This window comes from Lytechinus pictus, chromosome 15 (genome assembly GCF_037042905.1).
Source record: "Lytechinus pictus isolate F3 Inbred chromosome 15, Lp3.0, whole genome shotgun sequence".
NCBI lineage: Eukaryota > Metazoa > Echinodermata > Echinoidea > Temnopleuroida > Toxopneustidae > Lytechinus > Lytechinus pictus.
In genome coordinates this window covers 27,780,306-27,801,871 of record NC_087259.1, presented here as the reverse complement: position 1 = coordinate 27,801,871, position 21,566 = coordinate 27,780,306, and the positions used below count along the sequence as shown (strand labels likewise).

The 21,566-nt window shown below is 35.9% G+C and overlaps 1 protein-coding gene across 1 annotated transcript; it reads right to left on the bottom strand.

Annotated features, from left to right (window-relative positions):
• Positions 1-1,833: 1,833 nt before the first annotated feature.
• Positions 1,834-19,479, bottom strand: LOC129278045 (actin-related protein 5-like). The gene is made up of 16 exons (XM_064110687.1): positions 19,379-19,479; positions 15,695-15,811; positions 14,951-15,256; positions 13,489-13,584; positions 12,730-12,923; positions 11,304-11,420; positions 10,446-10,538; positions 9,898-9,975; positions 9,256-9,378; positions 6,886-7,134; positions 6,403-6,502; positions 6,079-6,140; positions 5,577-5,671; positions 4,097-4,298; positions 3,167-3,278; positions 1,834-2,853 (listed from the first exon to the last, which is right to left on the bottom strand). Exons 1-16 carry the CDS (start codon positions 19,398-19,400, stop codon positions 2,687-2,689), a joined length of 2,133 nt encoding a protein of 710 aa, XP_063966757.1. The 5' UTR covers positions 19,401-19,479; the 3' UTR covers positions 1,834-2,686.
• Positions 19,480-21,566: the final 2,087 nt, after the last annotated feature.

Sequence of the window (21,566 nt, the reverse complement as noted above, 5' to 3'; positions counted from 1 at the left end):
ATAATTAAAGGGATAGTTCACCATGACAAAATAGTTTATTGTAAAAATAGCAGAAAAAATATTGCAGAAGGTTTGCTAAAAATCCATCAAAGAATAAAAAAGTTATTAGAATTTTAATTATTTGATTTGTGACGTCACATGCGAGCAGCTTTCCTACATATCGTATGGTAAAAAAAATAAATGAAACGTCATTTTCTCAGAAAATAGAAAATTGTTTTTTGCTGTACATTCAGTATATCAAAAGACAAATCATTTCACACCGTTAAAAAATGGAAATTTATGCATTTTATATCACATAACATATGGGGCACCTGCTTATTTATGACATCACAAATCCAAAACTTGAATTTCTGATAACTTTCTTAATCTTTAATGGATTTTCCTCAAATTTTTCACCAATATTTTTTTTATTGTTTTCTGCTATCTTTAAAACAAACTTTTCTTCAAGGGGAACTTCCCCTTTTAAGTATTTATTAAGAATATAACAATGATTCAACACAAAATTACTAATAAATCAAGAGAATTACCACCATACATAGTAATTAACATATTTGCAGTGCATAAAGAGTGTCGACAGAAAATGTTCAAAAATCAAAACTCCACTTACGAAAATGAGCAGAAATCAACCTTTTTTAGTGACGTTGAGCAGGGTAGTCTTGTAATATAGGCCAAATTGAATGACAACTCAAATTCTCTACTCAAAATATTCATAACACAATATTACTGAATAGCTAAACAAGTACCTTTCCTCTCATAACATTTTGGTCTCTTTGAAATTTATAGGTTTATTTATTCAATGATTATCAAAGTCATCTGAAAAGGGATATTTTAGGACTAGCTATTTATAACTAACAGTCGATGAGATCACACACACAGTATTGGTTAGTTCACTCCCCCTTTAAATCATACAAAATATAGTGGAAGCAGAATCTTTAAGAAAATTTGCATATTTATTTGTCTACTGCACCCTCCAGGTTCCGTTTTTACTCTTTTTTTTTTAAAGGACACTTTAAAACTTAAAGCTACAGATGATATCCTGAAATTTTATATCCATTCCATATGTGAAAGGTGTTAAAACATTATTTTTAAAGTGGATATTTTCATTTTGACCAGGTGGGTGTTTCATAAAGCTGTTCGTAAGTTAAGAGCGACTTTAAGAACGACTGGTGAACCTTTCTTAAGCGCTAAACCATCATCAATGGTGTATACCATTTACCACAAGAAAGGATCACCAGTCGTTCTTATAGTCTGTCCAGAAACCCAATCAAAATAAATATTCCTGAGATATTGTAAAATACATCCACTTTCACTCTCATTGCTTTGTTACAAGTCATTATATTGACATTCAATTGAAACGCACCCTTGAAATTTGAATTAAATATGGACAATATGGATTGTGATACTATCTCGCTGCTCTTTTTCTCACTTGTGGAGTGTTGCTTTCTCATTCTCTCCATTTTCCTTTCAATCCCTCTCCCTCCACCCCCCACCCTCCTCCCATTACATGAATCTTCCTCTCTTTTTGTTTCCTCCATCTTGTTTTGTTCCTTTATCTCTCTCTCGAACTCTTACTCTCTCTCTCCTGTAACCTTCTCTTTATCTTGCTCTTCTTCCCCCTTCTCTCTCTTTCTCTTTCCCCCTCCAGCTACACCCATCCCCCCCCCCTCTCTCTTTCTCTCTCTTATTTGCTATCTGATTTTCCCTGTTCCAAACCTGTTTCTCTTTCATCATCTCATCTTTCAATATTTCATTTTCTTCAAAACATCTAGCTAAATCTCCTCTCAAAGAAAAAGTTGGACAAATAGAAAGAAAACATGACTCGAAACATGGTAATTCATTTTCTTACAAAAGTTTTCCTTTTGTCATATATGTACAAGTATATCACAGAGGAGAGCATCATGGGTTCACCATGAATATACAAGGTGATACTAGGGCCCCCACAACCAAGAGATATGTGATTAATCACATATTTAAGACAATGATAATATTCATGTTAATACATGTAGTCCAGTTATTCATAAGAAGCCCAGAACTTTGAAAAAAATATATGATTGGTAACAGAATGAAAGAACGGTGATCGTAAATTGATTATTTTCAATCAAAATAAATGAAATACAATTTGCCCCCACCCAAATTGATCTGAGGCCCGTTTCGTATAATATGTCACAATAACAAATTTGCAATAGTAGTTCCCGATTTCTCTTTCGTCGTCGAGAATTTCTTGCGTAAAGTTGAGATGATCAGCAGCGCAGAGGTGTCACGTCATATAGGCTATCGATAACATGATCGGTATCGCTCCTCTGAACTCAGCTCGGTGTTGGAGCTCGGTTCAGCAGCCTTTTCACGCTCTCAACACCCAACTCCATACTTGAAATCACCCAGAGTCATCTGCACACTACATGTAAGGGGTCGGTAAAGAATCTATCTGATGCATGATGTTCTGTCAATCAATTCATATCCCTCTTATACTCTCTACTATGAGTTTGAATTAGTAGAAAATTATCGGGAGGGGGGAATCTTGTCACCTTCAAGAAAATACGTTTCTCACTTGCATCTTGTAAATTAGAATGCAGAAATATGGCAGAATTAAGAGATGGCAAACAATGTATGGAATTATCATGTCATTTCCCTCTCGTACTCTATCGTATCAGTTTGAATGACTCAAGGTATTTCTGTGTATACCATGTCATCTTCTCACAGCTGGGAAGGCAAAGAATCGGTTCGATGCATGATGCTCTTTCAGATAGTCTCCTCCTTTCTCTTCATACTCACTCCTTGTGATGAATGCTGATTGGTTGGTGGTATCTAAGGCCCACTTGGCTGCTCCACGCCAGGCATCCAGTGAGGGGTTACCTAGCAACAAGATCAGTTACATTCAATTTCTTTAAACCAATGTTTAAGAGATAGAGCATGAGTACAGATTCACAAACAAGTTACTTTGTAAAAAAAAATAGTCTCAAGTCAAAGAAGAGCTCAAGTCTTATTAGGTTTTTCTCAAATCTTACAACAAATCTCTATTCATATCTATTTCATATATTTGTAATGTTTCAAACTGATGTGGAAATAAATGACCTGATTTGAATTGATTTAAAACATTGATGGTTGTGTCATCTGTGTCTGATAATGGATTTCCATTTTTCTGGGACACCCTGTATGTGTTTCTCACCTGCTCGTCTGACTTTGAATAAAGATTGGAATGGTCTCATGGCTCTCAGCTCGTGCTCTATCCTCTCCACCATGTTGGGATAGCTTAGGTTGCCTCCAGTCAAATATACATTCTATGAAACAAAAGAGAATGAGAAACAGATCCTGTTACTGACTTCATAAGCTCTTCATATGTAACTGGTGCTTCAAGTTTGGTGTTGGAAGCACATTTTGGACTGCGTTTCCTAGCTCCAAAACCTATTCCGATTTAAACAAATAATCCAGATCACAATATTGACAACTCAATATTGAGTGACTTTTCAGGACCATCTTCATTTCACGTTTGTTGTTATACTCATGTAAAAATTGACCTTACACCAACACCAAGAGGTCAACACTGAACTTGATATCACATAATGGACTCATCAGTGTACACCAGCTGCGGCCAGGACTTTGATATGCTGGACTAATCCTTTAAGTACCCAGTATCCATCTGAAAATATAGAGGGATCAAGCTTTTTCATTGGTTGCTCCTGAAATCATTCTCTACTAATCCAACTTTGTAACTATAGCAACCTTGAGAGCTAGAAATCTTTGCTAAAAAATCTTTTAAAGCAACTGTGTGAATAATGTGTGATATAGTGGGAGCCACCACCTTTGAATATGTCTTTTCGACGGATAGTGTTCACCATCATCACCATCCCAAAGCATTTGGTTGCAGTTCAGTGGCATGAATCTAGCTCAAACCTAGGACTGGTATACACAGCTTGTGTCACAAGTCTGTATACTAGCAAAGTAGTACTTTGACAACCATTAAATGCTCTTCTAACTTCTCTTTTATTTTTTACATATCACATTCTTAGTCAATGCAGTAGCTGAAAATGCACTGTGCACTTAGCGACCTAAATTCATTATTTGTGATGCCTGTTATAAGAGCATGGCTTATTCTCACCTGAACAATTTTATCTTGCATCTCGGGCTGATACTGCCTTAGCACATACTCCATCGTCTCTGCTAGTCCGCCTTGGTCTAGTCCCATGATGCTCGGCTGAAACAGTGTCTCTGCGACACGTATCCTCTCCACTCCAAGCACCAACTGGTAGTACTCTGCAAGGTCAAAGGTCATTCGCTGGGTCACAGGGGATCTGTTTTCTCTGTGGAAGATTAGTGATCCAATACATGCATATTAAAGTGACAATTTATTTGTTCAATGACATAATATCACCCCTGCAAAAATAATGCATACTACCATGTTACCCAAAGCATGACATAAAGCTGTTTTTTTAAACCTCTCTGCAGACATGAGGTGGTTAACGTTGATATATGTTATCAATAGTTACATCTATGAAGAGAGGTGTTGAAGAAACTTGTTCACTTTCAAAGCAAGCATAAATTATAAAACTAAGTGCGTTCTTTTGATTGAATGCAAATTTATAGTTGATTTACATTCAACTGCAACTCAGTTTTCTCACGATGATGATGATGATGCATAGCATTTGTATAGCGCCATATATCTGTCAAAGACATTCAAAGGCGCATTGGAGGAGCCAGCCAATCTGGGTCGCAGAACTGTGACCCGCAGGTCTCTCCTCCCGATAACTGGTTGGGGAATGCAGGTGGGCCACTTCACCGGGGTTTCCCCCTACTCTTAATCGAATAGTGCAGTGGGTTCTTAATGTGCACAGGTGGTGATTCTCCTCTACACGGGGCCTCCATTTAACGTCCTATCCGAGGGACTGAGTGTTTTCCACTGTAACATAGCCTGCATCTATGAAACAGGGGAGATACGTTTACACACAACGCACTGGCTTCAGTCATCCGCCTGGAGTGGACTCGAACCCATGATCTTTGGTTTGACGGGCAGACGCTTTACCGACTGAGCCAACTTCGCTCTCACGACATCCCAATGTGCGTGATATGGGGACTTACACTTGATTTTCGATTGATACAATGTTCTTGCAATGCCTCATGAGTGTGGTTAAGGTCTAAGACAGGCCTTGACCTGGGCCGTCTTACAAAGAGTTGCGATTAATCCAGTCTACCTCAACTATATGGAAATCCATCAATGTCGTAATTTTTCTACAGGAAATTTGCATGATGTCCTTTGTAAACTAAGAGAAGCACACTGAATTTAAAAAAAAACACAAAATACATCAAATCTAGAAAATATTTTGAACAAACGTGCAATTTAGATGTTGACATTGCAGGCTTTCCATAGTTGTGGTTGATCGGATCAATCGCAACACTTTGTAAGACAGGGCCCTGGATCCCATAACACAAAGCTTAGCAATGATTGTCAAATTTATTTTTGACAATTAATTGCATTAACTACAATGTACAATTAATCGTGAAAATCGGGTGTATGATTAATCACTCCGTTTGTGTTATGGGACCCAGATATATAGCCATGCCAAACCTAGGAAGATACTCACTTATCCATATCTTGGTCAAAAACTGAGATAATTTTGTCCAATTCTGAGAGAATCTCTTGCTCCGCCTGAAAACTGAAACCTTCCGCATCATCCTCCTAAAAGTAAAAGAAAAACTTAGATTTTGAATACCCTCACATGTCATTATCATCATAATTACTTATTCATTGAACAATTTTTCCCATAAGATCACAGTGTTGATTCTGCTTCTTCTCACTATTGACAATAACCAATAGTTCCTGGATGTAGCTCACGCAGTCTACTTGTGTGACCTATAAACTTCTGGTAGCCTGAAGTAAGAATAGTAAACAGCAAGAGGATAACAAGTAGCAAGTTTTATGATAATTCCTCGAATATATAAGGTAAGTACAAAAACAAAAATTGCAAATACTGAAACTATGTCTTATTTATCCTTATTGCAAAATGTTTATGGAATTTCTCTCCCATGATACACAACTTCTCTACAATAAAGTGGAAAGGTTGGTTCATGTAATTTGATTCTTACCATAGCTTGAATATAAGCCCATTCTGAACCTTGGTCATCGCTGGCTTGCTCTACACTATCACCTGAATAGCAAAACAAAAAATACAATGATTTTTATTTCTAGAGGGTAATGATATTATCATTATCAGTATCCTTGTGGTTATCATCATCATCATCATCATCAACAATATCATCAATATCATCATTATCATCATCATCATCATCAGCATCATCGTCATCATCATCATCATCATCACCATCATCATCACCATCACCATCACCGCCATTTCCATCATCATCATCATCATATCATCAATGAAATGTACACAGGAAAACATAACTTACCTTCTTGATCAGTTTCCATGGAGTCTGTGTCCTTAATATCTTTCAACACGAGTAGCTTCTCTTTGATATTCTGCCATTGCGTGTGGCATGCATTCAATTCCTAAAACAATACACAAAATCATTAGAGGGTAGGTCCATCTCAACAAACGGTTTATTTGAAAGAAAAGACAAAAATCCAACAAACACTATTATATCATAATTATAAACATAATTTCATCAAAATTAGATATAAAATAAGAAAGTTGAGACATTCAAAGTTTTGCTTAATTTTACAAAACAGTAACATGTTTATGCACATGAGGGAACAGATGATATCCCCCACTCATTTCATTATATACAATAGAGCTTAGTGATTAATTGTGGGGCTAACATCTATAATGTATGATGGATTGCATTAATTACTTTATATGATCAATCATAAAAATCGGCCCCATCATGAATCGCTAAGTTTTATGATACGGGGACATGGATGGGAAAAAGTACCTCTTTCTGTTCTTTGAGTTGCTCCATGCACTTCTTGAGGACATCATCCTTGGCTCCACCTTCCAGTTTCCTGGCAGTCTCTTGCAGGAGGCCATCGATCTCCCTCTGGATCCAGCGAGCCCTCAAACTGTTCTGATGGAACTCCTCAACCAGCTCCTGGCGCCGCCTCTGGTTCTGTTCCGCCGGAGTCAGGGCATCAGGGTTGGAGCCTAGGAGGTCCAGCTTGGGCCAGACCTGGACCGTCTTCGGCTATGAAAAGGTTTGAATACAAACAAGTGGAATGCCTCTGGCCGTCTCACCTGCATCACGCGATTCAATATAGCAGCAGTGCTGATTTTGAAAACTACTATAACTCGCACAAGATGTTCAGTGATACTTGGTTACTCTTATTTCCACGTTTTATGAACTAGACCAATACACTTATAGAGATATGATGGCAATTCAACAAATACCCCCAACGTGGCCAAAGTTCTTTGACCTTACATGACCTTTGACCTTGATCATGTGACCTGAAACTCGCACAGGATGTTCAGTGATACTTGATTACTATTATGTCCAAGTTTTATGAACTAGACCAACACACTTTCAAATTTATGGCTGTAATTCAACAAATACCCCAATTTGGCCAAAGTTCATTGACCCTAAATGACCTTTGACCTTAATCATGTGACCTGAAACTTGCACAGGATGTTCAGTAATACTTGATTACTATTATGTCCAAGTTTCATGAATCAGATCCATAAACTTTCAAAGTTATGATGGTAATTCAACAGATACCCCCAATTCGGCCAAAGTTCATTGACCCTAAATGACCTTTGACCTTGGTCATGTGATGTGAAACTCATGCAGGATGTTCAGTGATACTTGATTAACCTTATGTATAAGTTTCATGAACTAGGTCCATATATTTTCTAAGTTATGATGACATTTCAAAAACTTAACCTTAGGTTAAGATTTTGATGTTGATTCCCCCAACATGGTCTAAGTTCATTGACCCTAAATGACCTTTGACCTTGGTCATGTGACATGAAACTCAGGCAGGATGTTTAGTAATACTGGATTAACCTTATGGCCAAGTTTCATGAACTAGGTCCATATACTTTCTAAGTTATGCTGTCATTTCAAAAACTTAACCTCAGGTTAAGATTTGGTGTTGACGCCGCCGCCGCCGCCTGCTATGCAGGTGAGACAAAAAATGAAGTGGCGCATTTCCTGAATACATGAATCTACATGTATGAATTTCCAAAACACATGTGATCTTCGCTAAACAAGAAAAATACAACTACAATGCATGCAACTGGGTAGCCACGTTATATCATCTTTTTTTTCATACATTTATTTTCAACTCAAAATTACCAGGATATATATAACTAGCCAAAACACATCATTAATCAACTGAACTTCCTCAAAAGAATAATTTAAAGTTAATTTTTTTCTAAAATTGCCTATTCGATTTTAATATATTTTTTAAAATTGGTTACCACCTTAAGGCAAATTATCAAACTCAGAGTCATGTTTTTTATGCAAGCATCTTTTCATTACTTATTCTCATTGACAAGACAATGAGGCTGCGGGAAAGGCATAGCTAATTGAGCTACTGCAGGAATCCCACTCTAAAGGCAATATTGTTTAAGCCATGGTGAAAGAATGTAAGGATTTGTGATTGAAAGAATCTTGCAGGATCACTGCTGAAGAGATGACTCTCTGACTGTTGGTAAAGTGTCTTAATATCCAGTATTTGTGTAGGATTATAGGATTAATAGCTTCAATTAATCTAAGGCTACCGAAGCCATAGCCTTGGATGGTCTATTAATTTGCCCCAATGCCCCTTTCTCTAGTCTTGGAGATTTTTGTGTCCCTTTATTTTTCCCATTTGTGCCGTACAGTAAAGTTAGCCTTGCCCTCAATACATCAGAATTTGTTGGATTCACAATACGGTGCACCATCTATCGGTTGTAGTAAAATTCGCAATGCATCATGGGAAAAAGTCGACATCTGTTGCGCGTGCTAGTACTAAAGTGAATGCATACATGCAATTATTCAGCGCTGGCCAACGCAGCTTGACTGAATATGCTTTTTACTAGGGTCAAGGAGGTAGGAGAGAAATTTACCCGCATAATTTTTTGCGAAATTCAGACCGGTTTGGGAAATTCTTGCCATATGGTTTTCATTTTTGAAGCACTGGCACTGTGCGCTGTCTGCGCCTGTGCATGATGTTGACCCCAAAGTTATAAATTTGGCCTGTTCGCTGCAACCGATAGATGGCGCACCATATTGTGCATCCACCAAATTTCAGGTGTGGTGACTAATTTTCAGCAGAGTGTATGTCATTAAATCTTCACTGGGATTCTACCCTCTCCTGTAACATACCTGATCCATGGAGCAATCACGACCTCCTAGGCTGACCTTTGACCTTTGAATGGATGCATTCAACATGCCAATGTAACCTGACAGGTCTTCAAGCGTGTTCAAACCAAGAGCTTTCAACGATTTCTGAGGGGAAGAAAATAATTTATTCAATCAAGATTACAATGCGTTTATTTGGACTACAGTATCTAGAGATAACATCTAGATTGAAACTGAATGAGAGGAGAGAGAGAAAACAAGCAGGAGAGACAGAGAAAAAGACCATACTCTCATTTACTTTCTTAAACTATTAAAACCAGTTTAGGAAATCAGTTTGAAAGATTGATTCTCTAGCATCCTCTTCACCATCTCCTGAATTGGTTTTCAGCACCACTTCACTTAAAGTCGCCTCGTTGTTATGGGAACGCTCTCAGTGATGTCACACATTTCACACAGAATTTTTAACCATTTGATACAATGATAATAATCATGACTACAATATGCAAAATAAAATAACAGAAGAGTAAGAAAGCACAAAAAAGAAAAGAACACTAGCATTAAAATGCAGTCCAAACATCATGAACAAAAAAGAAAAAACAATGTGAAACATAATTTGCAAATTATACGGTTAATATATATTATGGCACATTATCTAATCAAAGTCACCTTTTGTGTTTCATTACTATCTTCTTGTGTATCTTGGACCGAGATGAGAGTACGTAACTTGTCTTCCGCAGCTGATAACTAGATAAAAAATGAAGATAACACATGCGATTCTGCCAATGTCAAAAGCTCGTGGTACGATGTTTGATGACATCTTTCTTTTATGTCTCAAATAACTTTTGCGACCAACTTTGTCAAGGTACACAGTTCCAAAATTTCCCAACACATTTTGGAATAGCATGTCAGACCGAAAATTTCTCAAAAATGTTATTTCATTTGCAAATCCAATGAAAATTCTGTATTTAGGCAAAAGTCATGAATCATTATTAGTTTACTTACACTGATTACAAAAAAAATATTTCATCTTATTTATGATGGAAAAAGTGTTGCCAACAATTTCCATTGAAAAAAATAAACATAAAGAAACATAAGGTACAAAAATCCTGATGAAATTTAATAAACAAAAATGGTTACAATGATCAAATTATTGAAAATATCACTGAAAATCAGTGAAAATATTCAAGTTTATGTATGATTGAAAGCTGACAAACCTTCTCTTCTTTCCATTTTTGATTCAGCTCCTGAAGCTGTTTGATACACTGTTGTCTTCTCTCTTGCTTGTTACCTACAGACCATCCTGGTAGCTGTATAGGAGTTAGTAAGGACAAAATATGACATTAAACAGACTAGGGCTGCACGATGTTGCACAATTGGGTATTTGATTATCGGCAGCCATAAAACCAAAACATTATGTCGCACTAAATGAGTAAGAGTCAGGCAATGCCAAGGAATGTTCACCTACTACTTTTATTCATCCAAGGCGATAATATAGTGGAGATGGGGGAGGGGAATAATGGTGAGGGATGACATTTTCATGACCCATTTCCTGGCAGGACTCTGGTGAGTAGGATGGGAAAAATTTCATTGTTTTATTTGAAAGTGGATCTCTTGTCTGAAAAATACCAAAGTCCAAGTTATTTACCATATTCTGTGCAGCAAATTTCATGGGCCCAATATTATCTATTCATTGAAGTCAAGACTAAAAGACGGACTGGTGGTAGACAAGCTTGGATTTATAGACCATGTGTTATTAGACAGAAATGGACAGTATACAAAATCACATTTTCCTTCCAAAATCAGAAATATATTTCATACTATTGCCCTCTGAATAGTGCATTAGTTGTTAACTATGACACTATAGCAACAAGTAGATGATACATACTGGAGTATACAATGGCTAAATATTGTGAACAGGTTTCTAGAAGTATTCTAAGCATGACAGAGACAAACTTGGCTATACGTTGTGTATTTAAGACTGTTCCAAAAAATACTATCACGCAGATAAATCTTATTATTGCCCTTGGTAGAGTGCATTATTTATAACTATCACACTAATGGATGATACATACTGGAGTATATGGCAGTTGAATCTTGTGAACATGTTTCTGGAAGTATTCTGGGCAAGACCAATCCTCAAACTCAGACCAACAATCCACTGCAGCATAAACATGATCCATCAATAGTTCCTATAGATATCAAAATAAAAACACGTATATGTAAATATGTCTCGTTGCTATAATGACATGAACCTGTTTCTTAATTTTCTTATCATTTTTTCATGAAGCTAATTACCTGTAATCACAACAAACAAAATATTTCATGAGAAAATCTTTAAAGGGGAAGTTCACCCGGACAAAAAGTATATTGAAAAACATAGCAGACAAAATAATTAAAAAACATTGCTGAAGGTTTGAGAAAATTCCATTTAAGAATAAAACAGTTATTAGAATTTTAATAATTCGATTTGTAACGTCATATGCGAGCAGCTTTCCTATATGTCGAATGGTAAAAAAATCAATGAAATTTTATTTTCTCAGAAAATTTAAAATGTTTTTTTTACTGTGCATTCAGTATATCAAGAGACAAATCATTTCATACCCACTCCTAAAAAGTAAACAAATATAAGTCATCACGAACCATTAAAAAAAATTTATGCATTTTATATGACGTAACATATGGGGCAGCTGCTCGTTTATGACGTCACAAATCCAACAATTACAATACTAATAACTTCCTTAATCTTTATTAATAGATTTTCCTCAAACCTTTACCAATATTTTTTCTGCTATTTTACAACAAACTTTTTTCAGAGTGGACTTCCCCTTTAAAATCAAGGTTAACAGTCACCATATCATTGTTGACCTAATTCTGGTTGATTTACACAGAAAAACTCTGTGAAATCATGAACAATTAATCCTAAGCTAAAAAGTGATCTCACTGAAGATCACTAACACAAATAGGTACACATGGGACATGCATCACATTGCCAAATCAGGGGAATAAGTAATTATTTTCTTTAAGATTTTTTTCAACAGGACAAAAGATATTGATGCATTTGAAAATTAGCACAGGATGTAAAGTATTTTTTTTTCAATTAGCTATTTAATTGTACATACATTATTTTAATATTTCATGTATTTTTGTATCAAACTGAACAAGCTACTCTGGATGAAAATTTTGAATAAATAAATAAATGAATAAATAAATAAATAAATAAATAAATAAATAAATAAATAAATAAATAAATAAATAAATAAATAAATAAATAAATAAATAAATAAATAAATAATTACATGAATAAATGAATATTTGCTGATTTTCAATATTCTGCGAACATCAAAAGTTATTGGACTAAACTTCAAAATGTCACAATGGCCTCAATGGATGAAATAATTTCATTTGATTTGATTTCCACATTTAAATAACAAAAGTATAAACAAGTAGAACCATTTTTGTTAAACATTACACAACAATAAAGCAAACAATGATTCCTACCTCTGCTCGGCTAAGATTAATGCTTGACTGATGAGCAGGATACTTGAGCTGTAGTAATCTCAGTAGGTAACCGGTCAAGTGTGTACCACCTATATTCAGTCTACGGCAGTGGGCAGAGTCTAGCTGACCATTGATTACTGGTAGAATATAACTTGACTGAAATCCTGAGGATAAAACTAAGCTACACCTATTCACTGCAGACAAGAAGGAAAAAAGTGCATTTGAGGACACAATAGATGAAGGGGATGTTTCACAAAGTTAGATGAAGAGGAAAGTATACAATTTGAGCATTAAAATAAATGAGACTAAGTGGGTATAAGGCCATGTGTAGTATCTATGTGAGGGCGTCGTGGTGTAGTGGTTATAACTCTTGTCTTTCAACCTGAGGGACGTGGGTTCGATTCCCAGCCATGGAGTGTTTTCCTTCAGCAAGAAATTTACTCACATTACGCTGCACTCAACCCAGATGAGGTGAATGGGTACCCGGTAGGAAGAAATTCCTTGAATGCCAGAGCGCCTGTAGGCAGCACGGCTATAGCTGGGGCAATAATAATAGTAGTGCTTTGTATCCTCTGGCAAAACGGGCTTCCAAATTCCAGCCATTATTATTATTATTATTATTATCTACACACTACATGTAAGTATAAATAAGACCAAGCTTATAGAAGACAAACAAGGTTCAGTCCAATTGGTTTAAGACTATCTAAGAACTAGACCAACTGCTTGATGCCCAAGTGACCAAAAACATTACCAACTTACCAGATTCAGGACAATTGTAGTACAGACTGAAGAGACTGTCAATGCCATAGGCAAGACTGGGTATACCATAGCACTCAAAAAGAAGTTCAGACATTGCTGTAAATAAATGACAAACAAACAAAATAAAAGAACCATTGATCTAAATTCATGAATGAGGATACACCCCAAAACAATGTGTAAGCCCCTCTCCCAACATTTTTGAGACTGTTCATCAACATATATTTTTGGCATCTGTCAAAACCATAGTGTTGATATCAAAACTTACTCTGTCTGCACTAATTCTTATTGCATGGTGTTCTGGTCATGACCACTGGGTATTTCCCTTTTACACAATTAGAACTCTGGGGCCCGTTTCTCAACACCTGGACAAGTTGGTCACATCTTTATCCACCAACCACAGAGTTAGTTCCAATCTTACTAAACCCGTTACACGAAAGGCTTTCTAACTAGAATACCTTGATATCGATACTATCGGTAAAAAGAGCAGACGAGACGTAGCCTTAGTCACAAAATAGCATAATTTTCAAAAAGAAACATCATGACAAAATTGCAAATATTGTAATGAATTGGGAAATACATCTTTTCAAAATAATAGCACAGGTAAATTATGCATCATACAAAATTAGACAATGAAGACTGGAGCATTCAATTGCTGAGAAAATGGAATTATGAATAATTTATTTCATGACTAAAAAATCACATGTGGACGTTGAGATGGGTACCCCGGGATATCCAATTTTAATAGTTTACGAAAGTAAACCATAACGGTTTTCTTTGTAAAATGATGATAATTATACGGTCTTTTACGATTCCAAACACCATCGAAATACAGTTTAACAAAACAAATTCAAATCTTTGATATTGAAACTTACGATTTGACAACTTCTATATGCATAAATTAGAGATAGAATTTATCCAAGTGTTAATAGGGGTCTGAAAACGACAAATACGAGTCCAGTTATGGATGGCCTGACGTGGTAGAATCTTTATCAATTAAATTATTTTACTCTTTCAAAATGAATGGTTTTGTGGCGTTTTACCAACAGTTTTTATAGTTTCTTTGTATTACAATGATTATTGAATGCATTATCCCACTTGTTTTGTGATGTAATTTCAACCTCTATGATTGATTACATAAGATTATAATTTTCAAATTTCTAGGCACTTTTGCATGTCATAATCTACCCACGTGATGCCACTATGTCATTAAGAAAGAAGTTATGACAGGTTCGGAGGTGTCATAAATATTTAGTGAGGTTGTTGTACCCGATCTTGATAAAGAGGGCTTCGTGAAACGGTTAGCGGACAAGTAGCTCACTATCTCCGATTTAGTCAAGAAGTTAGACTTACTGTATGACGGTGTTGAGAAACGGGCCCCTGTTGACACACACATTATGGTTACAAGGTGTTTCTGTCATGACCATGGGGTGTTTTCCCTTTAAAACTGTCAATTAAAACTTACTCTGTCTACACAAGTTAGGATTGCAAGGCGTTTCTGTCATGACCACAGGTTGTTTTACAGCACCTTCCGAGTCAACACCTAATCGATGGAATGCATGATCAAGAATCTGCTCCTGGGCATCATAATGCGTCACAACGTCTCGATCGAACTGCGTCTTCAGCAGCCATCGTACAGTCTCAACGTTTGTGATGTCGTTACCGATTTGAGCCTCGGAGTCTTTCTTCCCCCTCTGTCTGGCGATGATGTTGCGGAAGGCGAGTCTTGGGGTAGCTTCAGAAGCCCAGCCAACTCTACTAAAGCAAGATCCTGTTCAAATTAAAAAGGTAAAATACAGTCATCGAATTGGTGGTAAAAGTATCATAATTATAATCACCTTTGTTATCACTAGTTGATTGATAATGTTATCACCATTATTAACAGTATTATCATTATAATTACCAACATCATTCTTACCTTTTTCGTCATCATGATTTATAGCATCATCATCATCATCAAGACCATTATCATCATCATCAGGACCATCATCAACAACATTCAATAATATTGTCAAAATTAATATCATTGATAATTTCATTATTATTGTTATTAAATTTAGCATTATTTTCAACATTTATTATAATCATGATCATCCTTTATTTTCTTATTAATCAATCCAATTTATTCTCATCAATTTGAATTGATTTGGCAATTCAAAAACAAAAAAGTATGAATATAAATGGATGAAAAAAAACAAGAAAATCTCACCATTGTCAATAACAATTGGTAGAGTGTCATTTTCATGATCTGCGTAGAAATGTACTGGGTCAGCTTTCAGTTTCAAGTAGTCATCTTTGAATGAAAAGATACTTCCTGCTGCATCACCTAAAACAAAAATGTATTTGATTTGGCAATAAGGACCAACATGACTGAACCATAAAATGTTAAACTACATGTATGGTAATTCCACATGTTCAGGGCAAATTTTTTTTTCACAGGACAATGCAATGAGAAGAAAATTAAAATATTTCATATTTCGTATAATAAAATACAAATGATAATATAATACAAAAGAAAAAGTGAGTGAGTGATGTCATCATTTCCCTCATTTGCATACTGACTGGGATGTGTAGATATATATATATATTTTTTTTTTTTTTTTAATGTGAGGATAGTCAGCCATTTTGAAGCATGTTTGCCAATTCAATCCCCATCATAGAAAGTAAAACAAGACTTTTTAAACGCCCATAACTTGCCTACTTCATAACCGATTTTGATGGAACTTGTTTTAAATTGTTCTTCTTGTTTTACTCTTTCCACTAATTCTAAGACACTCACACGTATTGCGAGGTTAGTATTACTATTAGCAAGGCTCGACATTAGCGGTGGCCCGGGGCCACCAGAAATTCACCTCGGGCAACCATTATTGATAAAATGTTAAGTTTTGGTGGCCCGAATCGGGCAACCAATAATTTTCAAAGCAGCGCAATTTTTCTCCCGATTTTGCACGCATATATCAACTTTCTACAGTTCAAATTGCAACCCAGTTCGTCATGCGCCCTTTTTGTTGATCTACACACAAATACACACACACAAAGTTTGCATATTAGGCCTACAGCTATAGCATACAGTAGCTACATGTATTATCCAGCCAGCCGCGCTGGCCGGCTGGCGTGAGCTTTGCATGAAGCCACTGCATACAGCTGTGCTCTAGATCTAGCTCAGCCTATTCAGACTCTGGGAGTTGCGATAAAAAATGTTGCTGCTAAGAAATCTTCCACAGAACTTTGAAAATCTGAGTCAAAGTCACATTTTACACCAATGAAATATAGGGAAGGACTTTTCTCACACTTTTTTTCCAGATATAACTTTTGCAGTTTTCTTCTTATTTTTTTTCTTTCATTTTTTTTACAGTGGTTAAACCATTTATACCCCTTCCAATTGAATATGCCTGATTAAAAAATATGTTTCTACTGAAAATAAAATAATACAAACTAAAGGATATAAAAATAGAAATGTGCCATTCCCCGAAGGTAAGTGAAAATTATTTGCTTGGCTTTTAATTATATTCCAGTCAGAAAAGACTGTTGCCACAGCTGCTAAAAAATATTCGTAAAGGCTTCTTAATTTTCCCCTTTTCCCCATGTTTATATTAATTTTGTTTTATTCATTTTTCTTTCACTTTCTTTTCTTTTTTTCTCTCTAAATTTTTTCTTTTCTTTTTTTCCCTGTTCTTTGTTTTTTCTTTCTTCATTTTCTTTCTTTTGTTTTATTTCACTTATTTCTTTTATTATTTTTGTTTTCTTTTTGTAATATACTTTTTGAAAATTATTTTCATTTGTTTCCCCCATTTATGCATTGTTCTAATTTTGCAGCATATTTTTCTGTAATTTTCTCCTGCTATAATATGCTGCAAAAGAGAAAACGGAAATAAACTGGATTTGGGGCCTGCATAATCTAGGTTTTAGGATTCAAAGAGGAAGAAATGAAAAACCATTGTTTTGTACATCTATCTGAGTTTGCTATGAACTATTTATTTACTTTACCATTATGAGTGTGTGTCTATAGGCCTACGGAGATTTAAAAAAAAAGTCCACATAACCTGCGAACAATAAAATTCATTTCAATCATTTCATTTTTACAGCGATAGAAACAATTTATACATGTATTTTACCACAAGCCAATTAGCAAAGTAAAATAACAGCAAACAAGGTTTACATACAAGATGATAAAGTGAAAGTACTTAGTGGTAGTGGCTGCAGAATTAATATTTCAGAAGTTTGTTTTATTAATTTTTAATGTGTTTCTTTATATTTTTCGGGCCACCAAACTTTAATATCGGGCCACCAAAAAAAATTATTTGATGGTTTTGGTGGCCCGAACAGGCCACCACCAAAAAAAGTTAATGTGGAGCCTTGCTATTAGTATACTAACCTCGCACCATAACCTTGTTCATTGAATGAGTGCCTCGCACCATGAACCGCGGTTGGCAGTGGATTTCTAACTAGTGGGTCACGCGTGCGCGTGCTGCGATCCCACTTCTGGTGTCCACAACACACGACTTCTATGGCTTGATTTTTCTGTGCGCGGCAGCATGTAATGAACCCTTGAGTGATTCTAAGATTGCTTCTCATCTTGGCAACTTGGCCTTGGGCACTCTAGGCGACACCCCAATACTTACCCGTGCTAATAAACTGGGACTCCACTCACGCGCATTTGGGCCGCCCTAGCTTAGAACTAAGCTTTGTTTTACTAAAAAATAAATCTTGTAATGATTCAATAAATGTTACTTAATAAATTAGTAGGCCTACTGTTAAATCGGTACTCACCGGTTCTTTTCTTGAATTTTCTGGCAATTTCCCACGCTTCTGGCTTCAATTCTGCGGCTGTTCCTGTCGCGGTAGACAACTACATATGCAACTTTATTTATAAATAGAGCGCCCCTTACGATAGTTGTTAAGAACGCGGCCAAATTGTTAGGTTTTTTGCACTGTGTCCAAGGCGTTTTTATTTTGTTTGATTTTTTATTTTTAATAAATATTTTGTTAAATAGCGATTTTTACGTCAAATATTAAATTCATATCACAAAATATTTTTAATTGTAGAAATATATATAATATCATGCAATTATTCATTCTATATATATTTTATAATAAAATTTATAATTGTTGCGGTCTTTAAAAAAGGATAGTCGATTGATCAGGTGATGACCACACGTATCACGTGATCTGAAAATCAGCTTCATACCGCTTTGATCGCACTCGACGGTGACCGGACTGACTGCCAAAAAAAGATCGAAAAATGACTCAAATGTAAGTTTCCCTTTATTTTATTAAATTCAAATTAGGAATAGCCTTTATAGGAATATATTTAATGGGCAATCTTTTAATAAATGATAAACAAACGAGGACAAAACTCATATTTTGGGAGTAATATCATACTTGGGTGCAGGAAACAGTACGTTTAGAAGTTCTAACCTGTTTTTAACGCATTGTCGCCTATGAGGTCCATACATGTTAATGTTTGGACCTCATTGGTACTACTACTAGGAGTGGCCTTGGGTTTTGGTTTCCTTTAATTTTTAAGGTGTTTTGGGCAGGAGAAAGATAATTTAAACAGGAGATAACACATCTTGAGCAGGAAACACAGGGCCGGGCCTGGGCGGGAGATATTAAATCTCGAGCGGGAGAACGGGAGATTTCGCGAAAATGGGCTTTCGGCGGGAGATCTCCCGCCGAAAGCGGGAGAGTACTTGGTCTTGGAGTCTCTGCGAGTGCTTTTTGCAAAGGCAGTACCGGTACCTTACAAGAAATGAAATACATGGGACCGGTTTCAAATAAGCCATGGTTTGTATTGTACCGAGATTGCCGTACATTCTCAACAATTTATTCGAAATGAGACGGATATTCGGTTGCACATTTTTAACAAAACAATCAAATTGTTAATACTTACCAGACACAGATTCATTGGTCATTTTCTTCTTATTCTTTAAATTTTATATTTCCCCCACCACAAGTATGAAACGCTCATGCGTCATATATTTATGGAAAGCTAGCTGCTTTAACCACGGAAATACATTTCAGTGGTTTTAACTACTTTTTTTTCAAATCGGTGATTTGCACCATCGATTCCAAAGAAAATAGATTTAAAGGAAATATGCCATGATTCACCAGATTTTGTGAGGGGGGACATCAATTCGCTATTTACCTAAAAGTATAATGACAATTAGAAATATCATATCTTTTTCTTTCCTTTCCTTTTTTTTTGTCACCATGTGCACTGACGAAGAGTGAGACTTTTCGGCTTTCTTTTAGAGAGGTCAATGCATTTTTATGCTCCGTTTTCTTTTCAAATGTAATTTCAGATGGCATGCTACTATTACCAATCATTATCATTGTCTGTAAGAAGGCCCTCGTCATAACGTGCTTGGGTGCTTGGGTTACATGATTTAGAATATTATTTTCAAGCATTTCGAGTCAATAGGTCTATGACTAGGAAATATAAATTACTTATTTATACATGTATCCATCGCAGTAACTTTTTTTGGTCATATTGACCAAATTATGAACAAAAGTCTCCACAAAAGAAATTGTAATTTGAATAAAAGGAGAAAAATCCAACCTGGGAATCCAACAAGCATATAGCACTTCATCTGCCGGATGTAAAATGAGCCGAGAAAGTTAGGACATTTTTTAATTTCGCTTATTTTTCACAAAACAGTGATATGCACAACTCAGTAATATGCAAATGAGAGAGTCGATGATGTCGCTCACTCACTATTTCTTTTTTTATTGTTTGAATTATACAATATTTCAATTTTTACAGATTTCACAATATAGGACCAACTTGACGTAACCATCATAAATTGTAATGGTAACTCCATGATGTTCAGGGAGGAATAAAATTTTGTTTCACATGAAAATGCATGAGGGGAAATTTGATTTGTTCATAATACAAAATAAATAGAGAGTGGGATGCGTCATGCAGTCTACTCATTTGCATACCGACCAGGATGTGCATATAACTCTTTTGTAAATGATTTTTTTTTTAATGTAATAACTATCTTATTTTACATCCGATTCTGATGAAATTTTCAGTGACATATGCTTGTTGGATTTTTTCCCTTTTCAAATCAACTTTTTGTTGGGGTAGAATTTTCCTTTAATAAGTGGTTCGAATTCGAAGGAATTGTAAGCGGCATTTTGGCATGGGGTTGTGCAATCCAAACACAATTACAAAGAATACTGTTGCTGCAGAAGAAGGCTCTTAGAATAATTTTTCAAACCCAATTTAGATCACACAAAGATATACTATTCTTCCAAAATAATATTCTTAAAGTGAGCGATTTATATCTTTTCCAACTCGCCCAATTTATGTATAAACTATAAACAAAGATGATCTCCCAACAATTTTTTCAAATATGTTCTGTAAAAACTCCTCTATACACGATTACCCAACAAGCAGTGGCGTACCTAGGATTTTCCACAGGGGGGGGGGGGGCAAAACCGTCCGCCAAAAAAATTGACAAGCAAAAAAAGAAAAAAAAGGTCTTCAATCACAAATGAAGGATTTCGTACCAGAAAAAAATTTGACAAGCAAAAAAAAAGTCTTCAATCTCAAATGAAGGATTTCGTACCAGAAAAAAAATTGACAAGCAAAAAAAAAAAAAGCTTTAAGCTCGTCAGGGGGGGGGGGCAATAAAGGTCTTCAAGCTCGTCAGGGGGGGGGGGCAAAAAAGGTCTTTCAATCTCGTCAGGGGGGGCAGGGATACGTCCTTTGCATGGGTTGTGGCTCGTCATCAGGGGGGGCAGACTGCCCCCTCTGCCCCCCCCCCCGTAGGTACGCTAGTGCCAACGAGACAACATAACTGTTATCACCTATATACCCCCAACCCGTACTATATTAGCAAAAAACTCTTATCTTTTTTTGGACCTGTGTATTGGAATTCCCTGCCCAACGACTTTAAAGAATCTACAAACCTTAATATTTTTAAACGCAAACTTAAAAAGATGCTCATCTGTCAATACTCCACACCAACAAGTCAAGCTAACACATAACCTAAACTAAAACTACAAAATAACTTAACCTTTAACTACCAATAAATTTGTCAAAAAACAACAACACTACAACATGATACAAT

Excerpts from the sequence above, each read along its gene's own strand:
- LOC129278045 (XM_064110687.1), bottom strand. The coding sequence starts at position 19,400 with ATGACCAATGAATCTGTGTCTG. Across the intron at positions 13,585-14,950 it reads TCCTAACTTGTGTAGACAGA|CAATGTCTGAACTTCTTTTT; the intron begins GTAAGTTTTAAT and ends ATTTATTTACAG. Across the intron at positions 7,135-9,255 it reads GTGATTGCTCCATGGATCAG|CCGAAGACGGTCCAGGTCTG; the intron begins GTATGTTACAGG and ends ACCTTTTCATAG.